This window comes from Opisthocomus hoazin, chromosome 9, assembly GCF_030867145.1.
Source record: "Opisthocomus hoazin isolate bOpiHoa1 chromosome 9, bOpiHoa1.hap1, whole genome shotgun sequence".
NCBI lineage: Eukaryota > Metazoa > Chordata > Aves > Opisthocomiformes > Opisthocomidae > Opisthocomus > Opisthocomus hoazin.
In genome coordinates this window covers 35,013,738-35,029,611 of record NC_134422.1, presented here as the reverse complement: position 1 = coordinate 35,029,611, position 15,874 = coordinate 35,013,738, and the positions used below count along the sequence as shown (strand labels likewise).

General features: G+C 55.1%; 1 protein-coding gene across 2 annotated transcripts in view; it reads left to right on the top strand.

Annotated features, from left to right (window-relative positions):
- The window catches only part of RAMP1 (receptor activity modifying protein 1), a 28,056-nt gene that overhangs the window by 8,010 nt on the left and 4,172 nt on the right, over positions 1 to 15,874 (top strand). For both annotated transcript variants that reach the window (XM_075430995.1, XM_075430996.1), the window contains one exon: positions 8,750 to 8,888. In XM_075430995.1, the coding sequence (XP_075287110.1) occupies positions 8,750 to 8,888 (139 nt within the window). The remainder of the gene's footprint in view (positions 1 to 8,749; positions 8,889 to 15,874) is intronic.

Here is a 15,874-nt window from a genome sequence, read left to right as displayed (position 1 = left end):
AGCCCGCCTGGGCAGGCTGAAGGCCGGAGTGGTTTTCATTTCAGTCTCCCACGTTGTTTTGCCCCCTGCAGAGCTCCTGCCCCGGGTGCAAGGGACCCCGTCTCCGGCAGCAGGACACCTCGATGCCCTGGGAGAAGCGCAGGCATCTCCGAAAGGCGCTCCAGGCCGGGTCCCCTGTCCCGTGGGAAAGCAGGTGCCGCGGCCGGCAGGGCAGGCACCAGTCCCCGGGGGGACGGGCAGGGCAGCCTCCATCCTTGTGTGGTCCCTTTGGCCAGCAGCGAGAGCCAGGCCGTGGCGAGGCGGTGTCACGCTGGGAAGAGAGACGAGGGCAAAGGACTCCTGACCCGTGTGTGTTGGCCGGCTTCGTTAGCGCACCGCTCACAAAGCGGCCCTAATTAGGGACCTAGCTATGGAGCTGATTGCTGGGCGCAGCGGAGCGTGCTGCAGCCCCGCTCCCTGGGGGGCCGCAGAGCCGGGACAGGGCGGCAGGGTCCAGGTGCTGGCTCCAGTGATCGGGGACCGGAGCTGCTCCGCTTGCTGTCGCTGGGGGAAAGCAATGGCAGCGCTCGGGTGCAACGTGCTTTGGTGAAAATGAGGTGCCCGGTGTTGCTTCAGGGCGAGTTACCGATGGCGCATTTATCGAACGAACATTGGGCTGCTGAAAAAACAGGCAGGGACGTAGTCAGCAGTGGCACCTGGGTACAGCGTGCCCTGATTGCAGGTACGAGGAGGGGACCAGGAAACGCCACGTGCCCGTACGGGGCTGCTGCGGACGCTGGGCTGGCGTTTGTGCCGATGGCTGCGTCCGGCTGCCGGCGTGCGGCCGGGCTGGGGCTGGTGCTTATTCGTGGTCTGCTTGTTTCCGTTTGACCTTCTCCTGTTACTGCCTGTAACCGTCAATAAGCCTTCCTGCCAGGTGATGTTTATCCCCAGAAGTGTTCCTGGAGCATCATCGCGCTGCCTCCAGCCTGGCTTTTGCGAGGTGCAGCCCTCGTGTTGGCTCCGTTCCCACGCTTGCCCGGGCCACAGCTCCCCAGAAGTGGGACTCTGGGGACGCTCCTCTGGCAGCAGTGGTGGGACGGCCCTGGCAGGACTGCAGCGTGCTCTTCAGAGCCACCGCACCTTGTGCTTCGTTCCTGAGGATGTGGAAGCCCTTGGCCTCTTTGGAGGGCATCTGCCACCGCAGCTTTCCACATGGCCAGGTCCCTAAGATGTTCCACATTCAGGTATCTGCTGTCTCCCAAGCCAGCAAGGTTTTACACTGACCCTCGCCGACGCTTACTCCGCGGCACCTCCTGCCACAGTGCGTGTGGGGCACAGCAGTCTCGCTTGGCTGGGATTTAATGGAATTAGCCAGCAGGTATTTGCCCAGGGGTGGGGGAGGCTGTTTGTGAGCAAGCGTGGGTGGAGGGAGATGCAGGTGGAGGCAGCCCCAGGGGAGGCCCGCAGCGATGCTCTGCCCCGGGACTGCAGTGCCTGCAGCTTGCTCCCCAAAGCAGCATGAGCAAAGCCACGACCACCTGCATGTTTTTCAGGGGAATATCTGATGTCCTAAAATTGAGCTCTGTCACTTTTCATTTAACCTGTTTTCCCTGCCATGAGACTTTTTTTCTCCCCCAGCCCTAGTGACTTCTCTCACATCCAGGTTTCCCAAGCCCACAAGTCCTTTGAAAGCTTTTGTGGCTTCACAACAGTGAAGCTGTCGGACAGGTGAGATATGGGGTGAGCCCTCCATCCGCAGACCTTGCTGGGGAGCTCCAGCCGTGCTTTGTAAGTGCGTCCGTGCCATGCTTACAGATCGCTCTGTTCAAGTAGGAGCTGGGTAGTTTCCTTCTGCTGCTCCATCTGCAGCCCCCGGGGATGGAGGGGTGGCAGGGAATGGGGGATGTTCCTTCTCTTCTCCACAGTTATCAGTGGCAGCATGTCCAGGACATCCTGGGGTCAGCCTTCCCAGGTGCTGGGAGACAGGCAGATGTTCCCCGCACCTCCCACCATCTGCTCTGCCTCCAAAATCCTCGCTGTACAGTGACTCAGTGCCGTGTTGAAAAATCCCCACTCCCTTTCAGCATGTCAAAACCTCCGAATCTCATTAACTCCCTCTTCATTTGCATCCCTAATGGCTACACTGGGAAGGAAAATCCTGCAGATCAAGGGATGGTGTCACAACACACTGGGTGGGCAAGCGTGTAGCAGGCAGGGGAGGCAGAGGCTGCCTGGTTTTGGGACCCAAGGATGCTCCCAGAAGCATCAGGGAGCAGGTCTGTGACAGAGCAGCTCTCTGAATTAATGCTGCTGGGATGAGAAATGCGCTTCTCACCTTAAACGAGGCAGTGGGCAACTGCTTTGGGTGGCCAGTGAGTCCGTCCTCATCCCAACATTCCCTGAGCCTGAATGCATGCCTGTGGGTTGCCGGTGGGAGGGACGGGCTTTTCCCGGGGGCTCACCTGCCGCCTGCCAAGCAACCTGCAGCCCTACAGTGATCAGTCGGGTAATAGGAGCATCTCTGCAAGGGCTTCAGACACCTCCACATGTTTTTGAGGTCCCCTGGATGTGGGGAGCCTCGTGCTCTGCTGTGGTGAAAGCAGCTTTATGTTTGCTGGGCTGGGGAGGAAAAGATGTCCTGAGCTGTAATGCAACGGTCCTCTAACTTGGGCTCGGAAGCCACCGTGAAGGAGATGCTGAAAGCCTCCACAGATGTTCCCCCGCAGCGGGCCGGTAGCCAGAGGGAAAGATGCTGGAGGTGAAATATTGCCAAGCTTGGAAGGTAGGAGGGGACCAGAGGAGCTACCTGGGGAGAAGCTGGGCTCAGCCTACATGGGAAGGGATGGGGATGGGGATGATCCTGTGGTGGTGGTGGGGCTCGGGCAGGCTGCTTGAGAAGGGAACGGGTCTCTGTCTCCCCCATGATCGCCTCCATCCCTCCCGCCGTTTCCAAGCCGCTGCACAGCCCCAAGAGCCCCAGGACCCGCTGCTGGATCCCAGCAGCTTGGGGCCTGACAGCCAGGCAGGGAGGAGAGGCTTTAGAAATGCATTCCCCATGCGAAACCAGGACAGAAATAGCCGTGCCAGGGCTCAGAGGTTTCATTTGACTGCGGGGGTGCATCCCAGGCTGTCAGCAAGCAGAGGTGTTAGCAGATGGCTCCCTCCTTTCTGACAGAGAAATAAATAATAGTGTCAAGCCAGCCACCCTGTCGTTCCTCAGCACCAGCATCTGCACTCTTCTGTCCCCCAGCTCCAGCCAAAGGGGGTCCCATGTTTGCTAAGCACCAGCTTCATTTGGTCCTGGTCAACCAAGGGAGCGCTTGCAGGCTCCGGAGCCTTCGCTGAGCTGGCAGCTGCGCAAAGCAGCCCTGGCCAGAGGTAGAGTTTTAAGCAGGGGAGTGCCGGACCCTTCCCAGGGGTTATGGCTGCAGGTGCTGGAAGGGGCAGTTGTGCCTTTCTTCCTCCTCGTCCCCAGCTGGCATGGGTGACTTCCCCTCTCTGTCTTGTTTCTTGGCTTGAGGTTTCTTGTGCAAGACCTGAGCTTCCTGCTAGGTTACGCAGTGGTTTGTTTTTTAAGCCCTGTCCAGAGCTGTACCCCATGGGGGTCTTCAGAACCTGGTGTGGAAGGAGCTCCTCAGATGGGTGAGCTGCAGAGGAGGTCGGTGCCCAGTGCCATGCCATCATCAGGGCTTGCACCTCTGTTGGGGCTCTGCCTGCTTTTTGGAGAAGACCTCTGACTTTCTAGTACCGCCGTGGGGGCCAGAGGCTGTGTATGAAGTGGCAGGCTGGAAATGCCCCTGTACCCCGTCTGGCTCTGTCTGGGGGGGGGGGCAAAATCAGGCTTAGGAGAAGGCATGGGTAGGTACAGGCGGTCAGGGAGGTCCCTGGGGCAGGTTTGCAGCGATGACACCAGTTCCCATGTTGGCATTCTGCGGGTGCCAGCCAGAGCCCGGCCCAGCCCTTTACGTGTGAGCGCTGCTGGCTGCGGTGGGTTTATTTTTAGTCCTGCGAGCACTTGCTCCATCCCCTGTGAAACCATCTGCTGCCTCCAGCTGGGCTGGTCTGTGGGCTTTGAGTCAACAAAGCAACCCCCCATCCCCAAGTTTTCCTTCTGGCTGCAAACCGGGTTGTTTTTCATGCTCGTCTTCTGCCTCCTGCCCCCATGTCTTCTCCCTGCCCTCCCACAAGTGTTTTGGATGAGAAGTTTTGAGCGGGGTCTGATCCTTCCCTCAGCTTCGTCCTTCAATCCGGGCAGAATACCAGAGTGTTGGGAGGGGACTCGCTGGGATGCGACCCGGGGATGCTCCCAAGGGTGCCCAGGCCCCAGTGCAGGGTGGGGGTACCACCTGCTTATCAGGCTTAAGATGAAAACTTGAGCGTAATTACATTGAGTTACTAATTAGCAGTGGACATGGCAGCTCTGCTGAGTCAAAGCGAAGATGCTGAGAAAAGCACTTTGTGAGGACCGGCTCGGCTGCAAACCGGGTACAGTCCAGGTGCTGGGTGAGAAGCCTTCACCTGCAGGAGCCACATGGTCAATGGTTTGGGGCTGCCCCAGCTGTGTCTGGAGAAACCCAGCAAGCCCAGAAGGACACGGCATGTGAGTCCACCTTGGTGGGGTCTCCCCAGAAATGAGACTGCCTTGCTTGGGATTTGCTGTCCCAGACTCTCTGTGCACACGCATCGTGGGCAGCATCCAGAGTTCGAATGGCAGAGGTCCGGGCAGCCAGGCTTGCAAAAAATGCCGACAGGCTCCATCGTGATGCCTGGGAACCGGGTCCATCAGCGCTGGCATCGCTTTGACCTCCTGTGCTATGCCAGCCTGAAATGCTCATCTGTTCTCAGGCTCTGCGGTCCTCCCTGCCCCCGCCTCCCCCTGGGCTTTGCTGCAAGTCCTGGCAAGACGAGCCCAGGAAGTCCCAGAAAAATGAGGAGAAAATGGCTGGGGACCAAAGACTTACGCAGAGGGGACGGAGATGCAAAATACAAAACTTTTCTTGCGGAGAAAGCTCCGGGCTTTCTGCTGGTGAACCATCACCGTGGCAAGCGTGCGGGCTCTGCAGCAGTGGCAGGAGAAGGAGGAGGTGGTGCCCACCAAGTTGTTTTCTGGAGCTGTGAGTGCAGAGCTCTTGGCCCAGACTTCAGCGAGAAGTGCAACAAAAGAAAGCCCAGTTATTTTCCTGAAATTTTTGTAACAATTCAGGTCCAACGCTGTTTTTCTGCTGAAATAAGTGTGACGGGGTTTTTTGCAGCTACCAGTAAGCTGAATCCTAGTAGGCATTTGCTGGGACTCTCCAGGACATCAGTGCCAGGGCAATCAAGAGGATCTGGGATGCCTGAAAAAGCCTTCCTTCCAATCACTTCCTCACCACCGCTCTCCAGACCTTCCCTGTGAGGAGGCAAATTAACGATCCTTAAAGTTACGTCTTTTATCAGGCAATCAGTGCTCCTCTCGGCAGGGAGGGGTGTTCATCAACAGTGGCACGTGTCCTTGCGCCAAGATAAACACCACATCAGATGGTGAAGATGTCTTTGCACGCAGAAGGTGACATGCACCTGTGCTGCAAGCATGAATTTTGGATGGCTTGCAGTTCTATCACTGATATGGATGGACAGGCTGGGGAAACACAGGAAGATGGAGATAATCCCCTGCTCCATGTCTACATGGCACCTAAAGACCAAATGGGGCTTTGGAGGTACCGCACAGCTCCAGTGGGATGTTCCCAGGGAACCACTGAGTTCCCACAGCTCCTGTTTTTTCCCAGGAGAATGGGAGTGCCGGGGGCACGCGAGAAGGGAGCTTTTGGAGGCAGCTCATCCTTGGGTTTTGAAGCTCGTTTATTCAGCATCTCCTTATAGCCTTCACAAATGGATGCTGCTAAGTACAGAGACGTGACCACGCTGGAGCTCGGTTATTTACAGCTCACTGCAGCTGACTTACTCCGCCTCTGTCAGCAGGGCTGACGGGGGAAGGAAAACCTTCTGGAATGAGAGCCAGGAGATAGTAAAATGCCTCCCTGCTTTTTTCCCCCTGTTGTTACAAACCCTGAGCCCATCCCAGCCTGATGTGTCAATAAATGAGCGTTTGGGGGAAATCTGGGAAGCAACAGGGAAACATCTGTGGGTTTAGGTGGTTACCATGTGGAAATGTGGCAGGAGCTTCTCCTCACGTTGGCCTTAAAATACGCATTTAAAGCTAAAGCCAATTCTTCCCAGCCAGCTAATAACAGAAGAGCTTTTTGGCCTTGCAGTGCCCGGCTCTATCCTCGCAGCATTTACACAGCAGGCTCTGTTGAGCCTTGCCCCTCTTGGATGCTCTTTGCCTTTGATGTGTAAAACAAAAGAGCCCTTCACGACGCCGAAAATCAAATGTCCCTGTGAAATGTCTTGGTCACCGGCTGATGGGTCTGGTTTCCTCAGTCCTCCAGGGAAAAGGATTTGCAGACAGACCCCACGTGTAGGTATGGGAGATGCAGTGGGAGAGACGTCTTCCAGGAGCACGGTCTCTGCACCACTCCTTGGGGTTACCAAGCCAGGCCTTGGCTGTCAGCAGGTCCTCGTGGGGAAGGCACAGCTCCTGGAGAACATTGTGAAGAGCTGCTGAGGGGCAAAAGGAAAGTGGCTGACATGCCTGCAAAGCACCTTTGGAGCTGGGACAAGAGGCAGGAACAAAGTGCAAGCGTATGAACCACGCGCTCGAGGATGACGAAGCCCGTGCGCTGGCTCCCTCCTGGCTGTCCACACCGGTACTCGGCCCGTGGCCACGTCCAGCCCAGCAGCGTCTTCTGAGCTGCTTTGATTGGCACGTGCTTAAAGCTCCCTGGGTTTTTGTTTTCACTCGGTTTGGGTTGTTTTTTTCTTTTAATAGTGGGGCTCGTTTTCATGCTGGCTACCAGATCGACGTGGCTGGCAGTGACTCGGTTTGCGGTTCTCAGCTGCTTTGTCCCTGTGGTTTATTTCGTGTTTCTCCTCTTCCCACCCAAGGTGGAGCTGCCTGTTAAGGTTTTTTCCTCCAGGTCTGTTTTGCAGGGGCAGCTGCATGGTCGTCAGGAAATGTTTGGGCATCTCTAAGGACAGTTGTTTTTGTGGTACAAGTGATGACTTGTCTCTAGGCTCGTCCATGCTAATTGGGAGTGGGGAGGAGCGGAGCCAGGCGAAGGGCAGCCTGGCCCTGTGTGGTAACTTCTGCTTCTCGTGCCGTATCGCTCTTGAGTATCTTCTGTGGCTTTGTCTTATGCAATTTCTCTCTGCACTTCACGTGTCTCACGCATTTCTGCCTGGCTCCCTTTCCTCCTCAAGCCCCTCGGCCGGTCGTCCAGCTGCTCTCTAATCCGCTCACTCCCCTGCTCTCCTGTCTCCCCTTAGCCAGCTCTCCCTGCTCCGCACTCGACGCGTTCGCTGGCGGTGCTTCCTCTGCGAGCTGTTTGTCTGGCTGTGCAACGGGTGCCACGTTGGCGGGGCGCGTGTCCTTCACAGTCCGGTCTTCACCGAGGGGTGACCCCTCGGGGCAGCACCTGAACCTCCCGCAGGTGCTGCTGCTCGCTCAGCCGTGTCGCCCGTTCACTTGGTTTCATCCGGATTTGAAGGGGTGGGGAGGGGAGAAAAGCTTCCCAGCAGTCAATCATCCCTCAGCCTGTCTGGATTGATATTCGCAGTCCGGCTCTCACATAAAAGTACTGCGTAGGATGCTGGGACCTAAGTGCTCTGAGGATTTGGGGGCTGCAGAGGGACTGGTCAAGGAGGGCATCCCCCGGGCAGGGGCCACCGGCAGTGTCCCATGGCTTTCACACGCAGACTGCTAAGTAGCTAAATTCTGTTTTGCTAAAAAATAAGACAAAAATAAAAATAAAGCCCCACTCTTTTGCACAGAGTTATTCACGCGTAGCAAAAAATAGAGCTGGTATGCGATGCCTGCCTGCAATGTACTCCGGGAGCTGCAGAGGCACCGGCTAGCACTGTGGGACCAAGGGAAGCATTATTTATAGCCAGGCTCAGTAAACCATTCCTCCGAAGGTTTTTTCCCTTCGAGCCTGCTCCCTCTTCCCTTTGTAGCACTACTGGCCTTTTCCCTTCCCGTTCGGTAGCAACACCGCACTAATTGCGCACGAACTCGCAGTGAAGTAAGCAGCATCTGTCTCTTCCTCCTCTGCTCCCCAGCCAGAAGCCCCGTGCAGCAGGAACGCCCACCCAGACGTGAATTAAGTCAGCACCGTGCAGCCGGAGGTGAATTTCACCACGCTTGGCCCTGCGCTCCGTCAGAGACGGGTGTTTGTTTCCAAGTGTGGCACCGTGCAGATAATTTTTGAGGGGTCCTTTGCTCGGCAGCCACAGAGATTTGGCTGGAGCCGTGGGGTTATTCCCCAACTACCCCCACAGCCTTACGCTGTCTGTAAACTGGAGGACTGGGAATTTGAAGGCCAAAGACGTCTGTCAAGTGATCAGCAGAGAATGACCCTGCGTCTTTACGTATTTATGACTTAGCCGGCATGTTTTGAATAATTGATTTATCTAGCGTCAAGCACTTGGGAGGGTAACAGAGGATGGTGCTGTAGGGTCAGAGGGGTGTGAAGAGGGAGACAAAACCCTGAGAAGGAGGTTATGAAGTTCATCAAGAGTGGGGTTGCTTTGATGTCCACCTTTGCTTTGGCAGATGCCCTCTGTGTGAAAAGCTGCGGGGAGGGGGCACGGTGGGGGGCGAGGGGCTGTTGCTGGGCCACAACCCACCATGGCAGAGCCTAACCCCACTCGCTTCTTGCCTGTCTTCCAGCCCATCACTTCATCGCGGCGACGGCGTGCCAGGAGGCGGACTACGGCTGGATGATCCGGCACTACTGCCTGAAGCAGTTCCAGCTCAGCATGGAGGGCATTGGCCAACGGCTCTGGTGTGACTGGGACGAGACCATGGGGTAAGTGAGGTCCCTCTGCTCACTCCTCCCTTCCTGGGACCAACTGCACCCATCTTTTTTGGGGTGTAGGGAGGTCAGCGGTGAGTTTTATTTTATGGGAGGGAACAAACGTGCCATTTCACTCCGCTTTGCAAGTGTTGATGATGCCCTGGCTCTCTCCCTGCCGGGTCCAGCTGAAGTGGCTTCCCCGTCCTGGTCACTTGTGGAGGGGCCATGAGGTGGATTTGGAGAGGAGAGCAGTGGACGTTGTCTACCTGGACTTCAGTGAGGCTTTTGACACTGTTTCCCATAAGATCCTCACAGAGAAGCTGATGAAGTGTGGGCCAGATGAGCAGACAGCGAGGTGGGTTGAAAACTGGCTGAGTGGCCAGGCCCAGAGGATAGTGATCACTGGACAAAGACTAGCTGGAGCCTAGCAACTAGTGGTGAACGCCAGGGATCAGTGCTGGGTCCAGACCTGCTTAACCTCTTCATTAATGGTCTGGGTGGTGGGGCAGAGTGTACCCTCAGCAAGTTTGCAGGTGACACCAAGCTGGGAGGAGTGGGTGACCCACCAGAAGGTCGTGCTGCCAGCCAGAGGGACCTCAGCAGGCTGGCGAAAAGGGCTGAAAGGAACCTCATGAAGTTCAACAAGGAGAAGTGCAAAGTCCTGCACCTGCAGAGGAACAACCCCAGGCACCAGGACATGCTGGGGGCCGCCCAGCTGGGGAGCAGCTCGGCAGAAAAGGCCTTGGGGGTCCCGGTGGACACCAGGTTGACCACGAGCCAGAAGCGTGCCCTTGTGCCAAAGAAGGTGAATGGTATCCAGGGCTGCATTAGGAGAAGCATTTCCAGCAGGTCGAGGGAGGTGATCCCTCCCCTCTGCTCAGCACAGGTGAGGCCACCCCTGGAGCGCAAGGTCTAGTTCTGGGCTCCCCAGTGCAAGAGAGACACGGACAGACTGGACAGAGTCCAACGAAGGGCTGTGAAGATGATGAAGGGTCTGGAGCATCTCTCCTACAAGGGGCGGCTGAGAGAGCTGGGGAGAAGACAAGTATCAGGGGGGTCATATTAAGCCATACAAATATCTGAAGGGAGGGTGCGAAGAGTGTGGTGGTGCCCAGTGACACGAGCAGAGGCAATGGGTACAAACTTAAGTGCGGGAGGTTCTCTCTGAACATCAGGAGACACTTTTTCACTGTGAGGGTGACCGAGCACTGGCACAGGTTGCTCAGGAAGGTTGTGGAGTCTCCATCCTTGGAGATACTCAAAAACCGTCTGGACATGGTCATGAGCAACCAGCTCTAGGTGTCCCCATTTGAGCAGATGCGTTTGGACAAGATGAGGTGGATCTCCCAAGGGCCTCTCCAACCTCATCCATTCTGTGAGTAAATGGGCTTTCAAGAAGCCCATCCTAAGCAGTGTTTGGAAATCAGGAGGGTGATCTTGCTCAATACAGTTATGTATGTGTGCAGATACCACATACCCCAGTAGTGGAGCTTCAGTAAGAAAAGACCAAGGCTGTCTACTACAGCCTAGGTATTGATGTGTTAATAAGGCAGTAGATTGGGATCCCTGTCACGGCTCCATTACCTCTTCTGGCGACTCACTGCTTGATGGATCTATTTTCCATGAGATTTTTTGCAGCACTCAGGTTTTCCAGACCATCCAAAATGCCCTAACTCTGCTTGAAAACCCCATCTAAGATGCCCTCAGACCCTCTCTGTGAAAAAATCCCAGGCTGTCCCAGCAGACCTGCTGGCTCGCCTGCTGCTTCCAAAAGTTGCCTGCTGATTTTTATTAGCAACAAGAGGGAGAAGCTGGCACGGTATGGCATGGCAGTCTTCTGCTAAGCCTCCTGTTTGTAATCAGTGTCAGGGAATTAGCGGTGATTTATGACTCAGGAGAAGCAGAGATGCAGTCTGATTTCCTGGTGGAGCACTTGATGGCATCCTTGGGGGGGATAATGAAGGTGATAAGGGAACCCTACGTAAAGCAGCAGTGTCAGGGAGAGGAGGGGTTTTGCATACAGGGAACGTGCTGCTCTGTGGAGAGTATTTTTGCCCTTTTTTTTATTTCTTTTTTTTTTTTTTTATTGCAAACTACCTGAATGGTTCTATCTTTGGATTAGCTCTTTCCTTTTTATAATCAGCAGAGCTGAATTTTTCGATGCCGTCATGGTGTAAATCATTCTCCTGGTGAAGTGGTTTTGATTGAGGTTGCAAAGACTGGTCAGGAGTGGCCATGTGTTGGCATGAGGGCCTGAACAGAGGAAATAACCCGTTCTCTACTCTGAGCTGGCTTTCCACATCACACAGCACTGCTGTGCCATGGCCTTCCTCTGGGAAAGCAAAGCGGTGGAGAAAAATCAGCTCTTGTGACACAAGGAGGGGATGGAGGTCAGTTGGATGTGGTGAGCAGATGTTGCCATATGCCATGAGCGTTTTGCACAAAAATTAGGGTTTCTATAACATTTTGGTTGATTACCTGCTTCATACCCCTTTCTTGATGCCAAGTTAAGATCTATATGTGTGTATGTAAACAGACATACGTAGAGAGAGACAGCTTTTGAAAAGGACAGCTTGGGTGTTCCTTCCTCTTTATCGGTAACAAAATGGAGGGGGGAAAAAAGAGAGTGGAAAGACTGTGGAATGTTTTCTCGCTCCGAGAAACCTCATCTGGTCCTCAAAAATGTCCAGGGCTGCTGCCATTGCTCCAGCCCCTGGCCACCTTGGAGGTCTCCATGGGACCTGTCCCACTCTGTTGGCACCTTTGGAGGCAGCATCTAGATGTGGTCCAGATGGGGTGAGTGGCAGGAGAAGGGGATAATCGCCTCCCTGGTGTCCCCTGGCTGTGCTGGCGGTGATCTCCCACCCCTGGGGAGATCCCAGCAGAGAGGTCCCCAACCCAGGCTGTCCCCTCACAGGGGCTGAGTGTGTCGCAGCAGCAGGACTTCGGTTTTGGTCCTGGTCCGGTGCTATTTGCAAGCTTGATGAGATGCAATCCATCTCCTCCTCCAGGCCTTCGTCAAAGCCATTGCACAGGAAGCAGAGGTGTAATTAAAGAGCTTGTGCTTTATCTCTGACTTCCTGTTTTTCTTCTAAATAGCTTCTTCTAAACTTGTTATCCTTGAGGCACTTGGAGGCAATGTTGATAAGCTTGCAGTGGGTAATTTCATTGCGTGAGTCCATTTGCTCCGTGCTAACACAAGGCTTGGGGTTATTTAAGAGATGACATTCCTCTGATCCTCCTGTGCACCCGGGACATTGGGAAAATCAGGTAGAAATAGCTCAGCTACTGCTGTAAGGAAACTGCTCTGCAAGAATATGGGTTTTGAGTGGCCACCTCGCTCAACACCCCTGCTCCCTGGGTGTTCACAGGACTCGCCATCCCCTTTTAGGAGAAGAAGTGCTGTTAGGAGACGTCCCAGCAGGAGCGGGCAGGGGGTGGCACAGGCTGCCTGATTGCCCCTTTGGCTTTAGGGGGAAAGATTTGACTTCCACCAGGGGTGAAATGAAGAAATGGAAATAAAACACCTGCCCGAAGCCTGTTTCCTCTCCGTATCTTCTCCCAAACCAAGGAATTTTGATGCTTGAAACCTGTCTAAAACGAGAAGGAGAAATATTTGAAGGTTTTGCCTCTGACAGGACCCGTACCGTCAGCAGCATCGGGTTTGGAGCTGTGATTTCTCATATGCAGCATTTAGCGGTGAAATGCCCGTCAGCCCATCAGTTACTGCTCTACTGAGAATGACATGATGGGAACATCTGGATAAATGGATTGTCTCAGCAGAGTTTGTAATTGTCGTTGACTGGTCCTGTTGTTAGGCTGCAGATTATCCTCCCACTGTACCCTCAGAGGTATTAACCGAGCTCTTGCAGCACTGGTACCGCTGCGTCCAGATGTAACGGAGGGGTCTCTCTGGACCAGGAGGGTTTGCTGAGGTTGGGCTTGGGCCATGTGAACAAGCGCCAACTCTCTTGAGAAGGTTTGTCCAACAGCGTTGAGCTCTGCTGGCTTTCTTAGCCATGCTCGTCTGGGGAAAGTTGATGGTTTTTGATGTGCAAGTCTTTATCGTGTACCAGGGAAACTTGTGTGAGCTCTTACATGCTTCCAGAATGAGATGCCAGGTGGTTTTTCATAAAATAATTAATTCCAGAAGTTGGCCATGAACACTCTCTCCTGGGAAGGGAGAAGAACTGCTGAGAGGTGTTTTCCCTTGGGTCATCTGGTTTCCTTCCCTTGCTTCCTCCCCGAAGGACGAGCCATCCGATGTGACCTCGGATGCTTCTGCTGGAGCCGTGCGTGCCGGTGCCTGCTGGGTCAGCTGCCCATCTGCTCACTCGCGTGCTGCAAGCTGGTCTCTCCAGCCCCTCCATGACGTTGCCCCGTGGATCCCTGGCCTGAGAGCAACTTAGACCAAGCACCCCGGTATTTTGTCTTGCAGGGCTTGCAGGCACCCCGTTGTTTAAAGCTGGAGCCGCATTGTGGTCCCCTCTGCTTCATGGTGGTGGCCGAGCTGCTTTGACCGGGAGCTCAGCTGTGCATGACTAATTATCCTGAAGATCAACTTGGCTATTTTGATTCCAGGTCCGGGTTCATCAGCGTGGCGACTGAGCCAGGGGATTAGCTGTGGTCTCCCTCTGGGCAGCTATTTTGGGGATGTGGAGCGCTGCTGGCAGAGCTGGGGCTGCTGGAGGGGGCCAGGCTCACCCACGAATGCATCACTAGAAGCCGATGACTCCTAGATATTTTTTCTGCACGGTTTCGTCTCGCTGTCGGGCCATGGCCGGGGGACGGCTTTGCACAGCAGTTTTTGCGCAGTGTTGGTGCGCCGGGCAGCAGCGACCGGGACAGGGAGATGCTTGCTGCGCTGAGCGGTGCCGCAGCTGCGGGTGTCACTCCAGTCGAGCCAGGAGCCTTCATCCCAAATATATCCACCCCGTGGCATGCCTAGAAATCCCCACGGAATGCTTTCCCCCCGCCGCGGGCATCCTGCGGGGAAGGAGCTCACCAGCGTGAGCGTGCCGGTCTGGCAGCTGCCGCCAGGTCCAGAAATGAGGGCTGGTGCTGCCAGCTCCCGGCATGCCGGGTACCCTGCCCAGCTCCTTCCCTCTCACGGCCATCAGTACACTCACAGTGTCTTCAGCTTACTTATCCATTATCTGATAGGAAACAGATTGATCCATTATCTTGTTAGCTCGTTGTCTACCTGTTTATCTTCAGGTTGCCAGGTTCCTTCTGGACACCCCTTTAGCAGGTCTCCAAGCTCACCCGGCAGCCTTGCAGGGGAAGAAATCAATTTTTTCTTTTAATTTACAAAGCAAAATGAAAGCCCTGTGGGGTTTTTTTTTTCCTTCTGAAGCAAGGAGTTTGGGGAGGATAGGAAAAAGCGTGATACTTGTGGCAAAAGGGAGAGCTGGCGATCCTGTGAACCCCAACCGGTATCCGTAGCGTAACACCGTCCGCACCAAGGCGCTAGCCAGGAATAAATGGCAGATCAGATTCCAGTCTCGGCTGCAGTGGTAAAAAACCAGAGGCATTGCTTAGGATTTACAGCAGTGTAGGCATTCGGATCCCGTCAAACCATAAATCACTCCTCGATTGCTTCCCACTGGCTGCCCAGCCCCGTCCCCGTCCTCCCCGCGGGCGCTTGTCCCCACGCTGCTCGGCCTCCTCCCTCTGCAGCATCCTGTACGCCCAAGCTGTTTCCATGGTGATGAGGAAAACAGTTTTAATTGCAGTTCACATTGGGTAGGGAAAAAAAATATTTAGAACTAATCAAAGCCCAACTTTCCAGGGCAGGCTGCCTGGCTCCCTGCGGTGAGGGGGTGGCTTGGGAAACCCTGCCCCGTTCCCGGTGCCATCCTACATCGGCTCACTGATCACAAACTTTTTATATTGTATTTTTAGTAATTAAAGCTAGTCTTTCAAGGCATTTTTAAGGATTTTAAGTGAAGATGCTGGTATTTAAGGCAAAACCGGGGCAGGGGGGGCAGGAGACGGAGGTGGCGTGGGAGCAGACTGCCTCTCCTTTCCCTCTGCCCCTCGTGTGTGGTGGTCTCTGGGGAAACGCTGACCATCACGGGGAGCCGAGGACATGTTCCCTGCTCGGCGCTCCTCCAGCCACCAGCAGAGACCACGGCTTCATCCTTCCATCTCAAAGCGCAGGCGAGCCCCCGAGAGCTGCTGTTCCCAGGGGAGCCCTCGCTGGGCTGCAGGTGATTTTTGGCACTGGGGAGGACCCTGGGGAAGGCAAGCCTGGTTGGGAAGATGGAGCACAACTTAAGAATCCTTTGCCTCAAAGCTGCTGAGCTTCCCTTGAGGTTGTGGGCAGCGGGACCAGCCTGAGTGCTCTGACCAACTTTTTCCTGCAGATACAAGTAGACAGTCCTTGCAAGAGGGAAAGAGAGATTTCAGATACCTTCCCAAGGCGGCAGAGGGGCCTGATGGAGAGGCTTTTGTTGCATCCTCTAATTCCAGATATCATCTTACTAATGGCAAAAGAAAAGGTTTTAACTAATAACTCCTCCATTGCCAGCCAGATTTTGCAGCCTGGCTTTCTAACCCAGGCCCGCACTGGTTGTTACGAATAGCACCTGGGGTGTAGCTCCAGGCTGCACCAGCTGTTCATATTCCCTGGCAAACAGCATTAAAAGCGCCCGCGCCTTTGGTTACTTCTTGCTCCCAGGTGGGTTGGGAGGTCAGGGACAACCATCCTTAGGTGTTGTGGCATGGGGCTGCAGCCCTGGCCGCCCTGCAAAGCCACAGTGTGGGTTGGTGGCCTGATGGTTTCTCCACGCCCTTATTTACCCTGACCAAACTGAGCGATCGCGGGGCCTGTTGGGAGCCCTGCCCTGCGGTTAATCCCCCGCGTTCAGTAACGGCCGTAGGGCCCTGCTCACCTGTTTTTAGATGGCAGTGGAGCCCCTGGTCTGCGGGGTGAGAGAGGAGAGGACGCAGGGCGCAGGTAATTCTCCGCACATCCCACCTCGGGTCTGATTCGG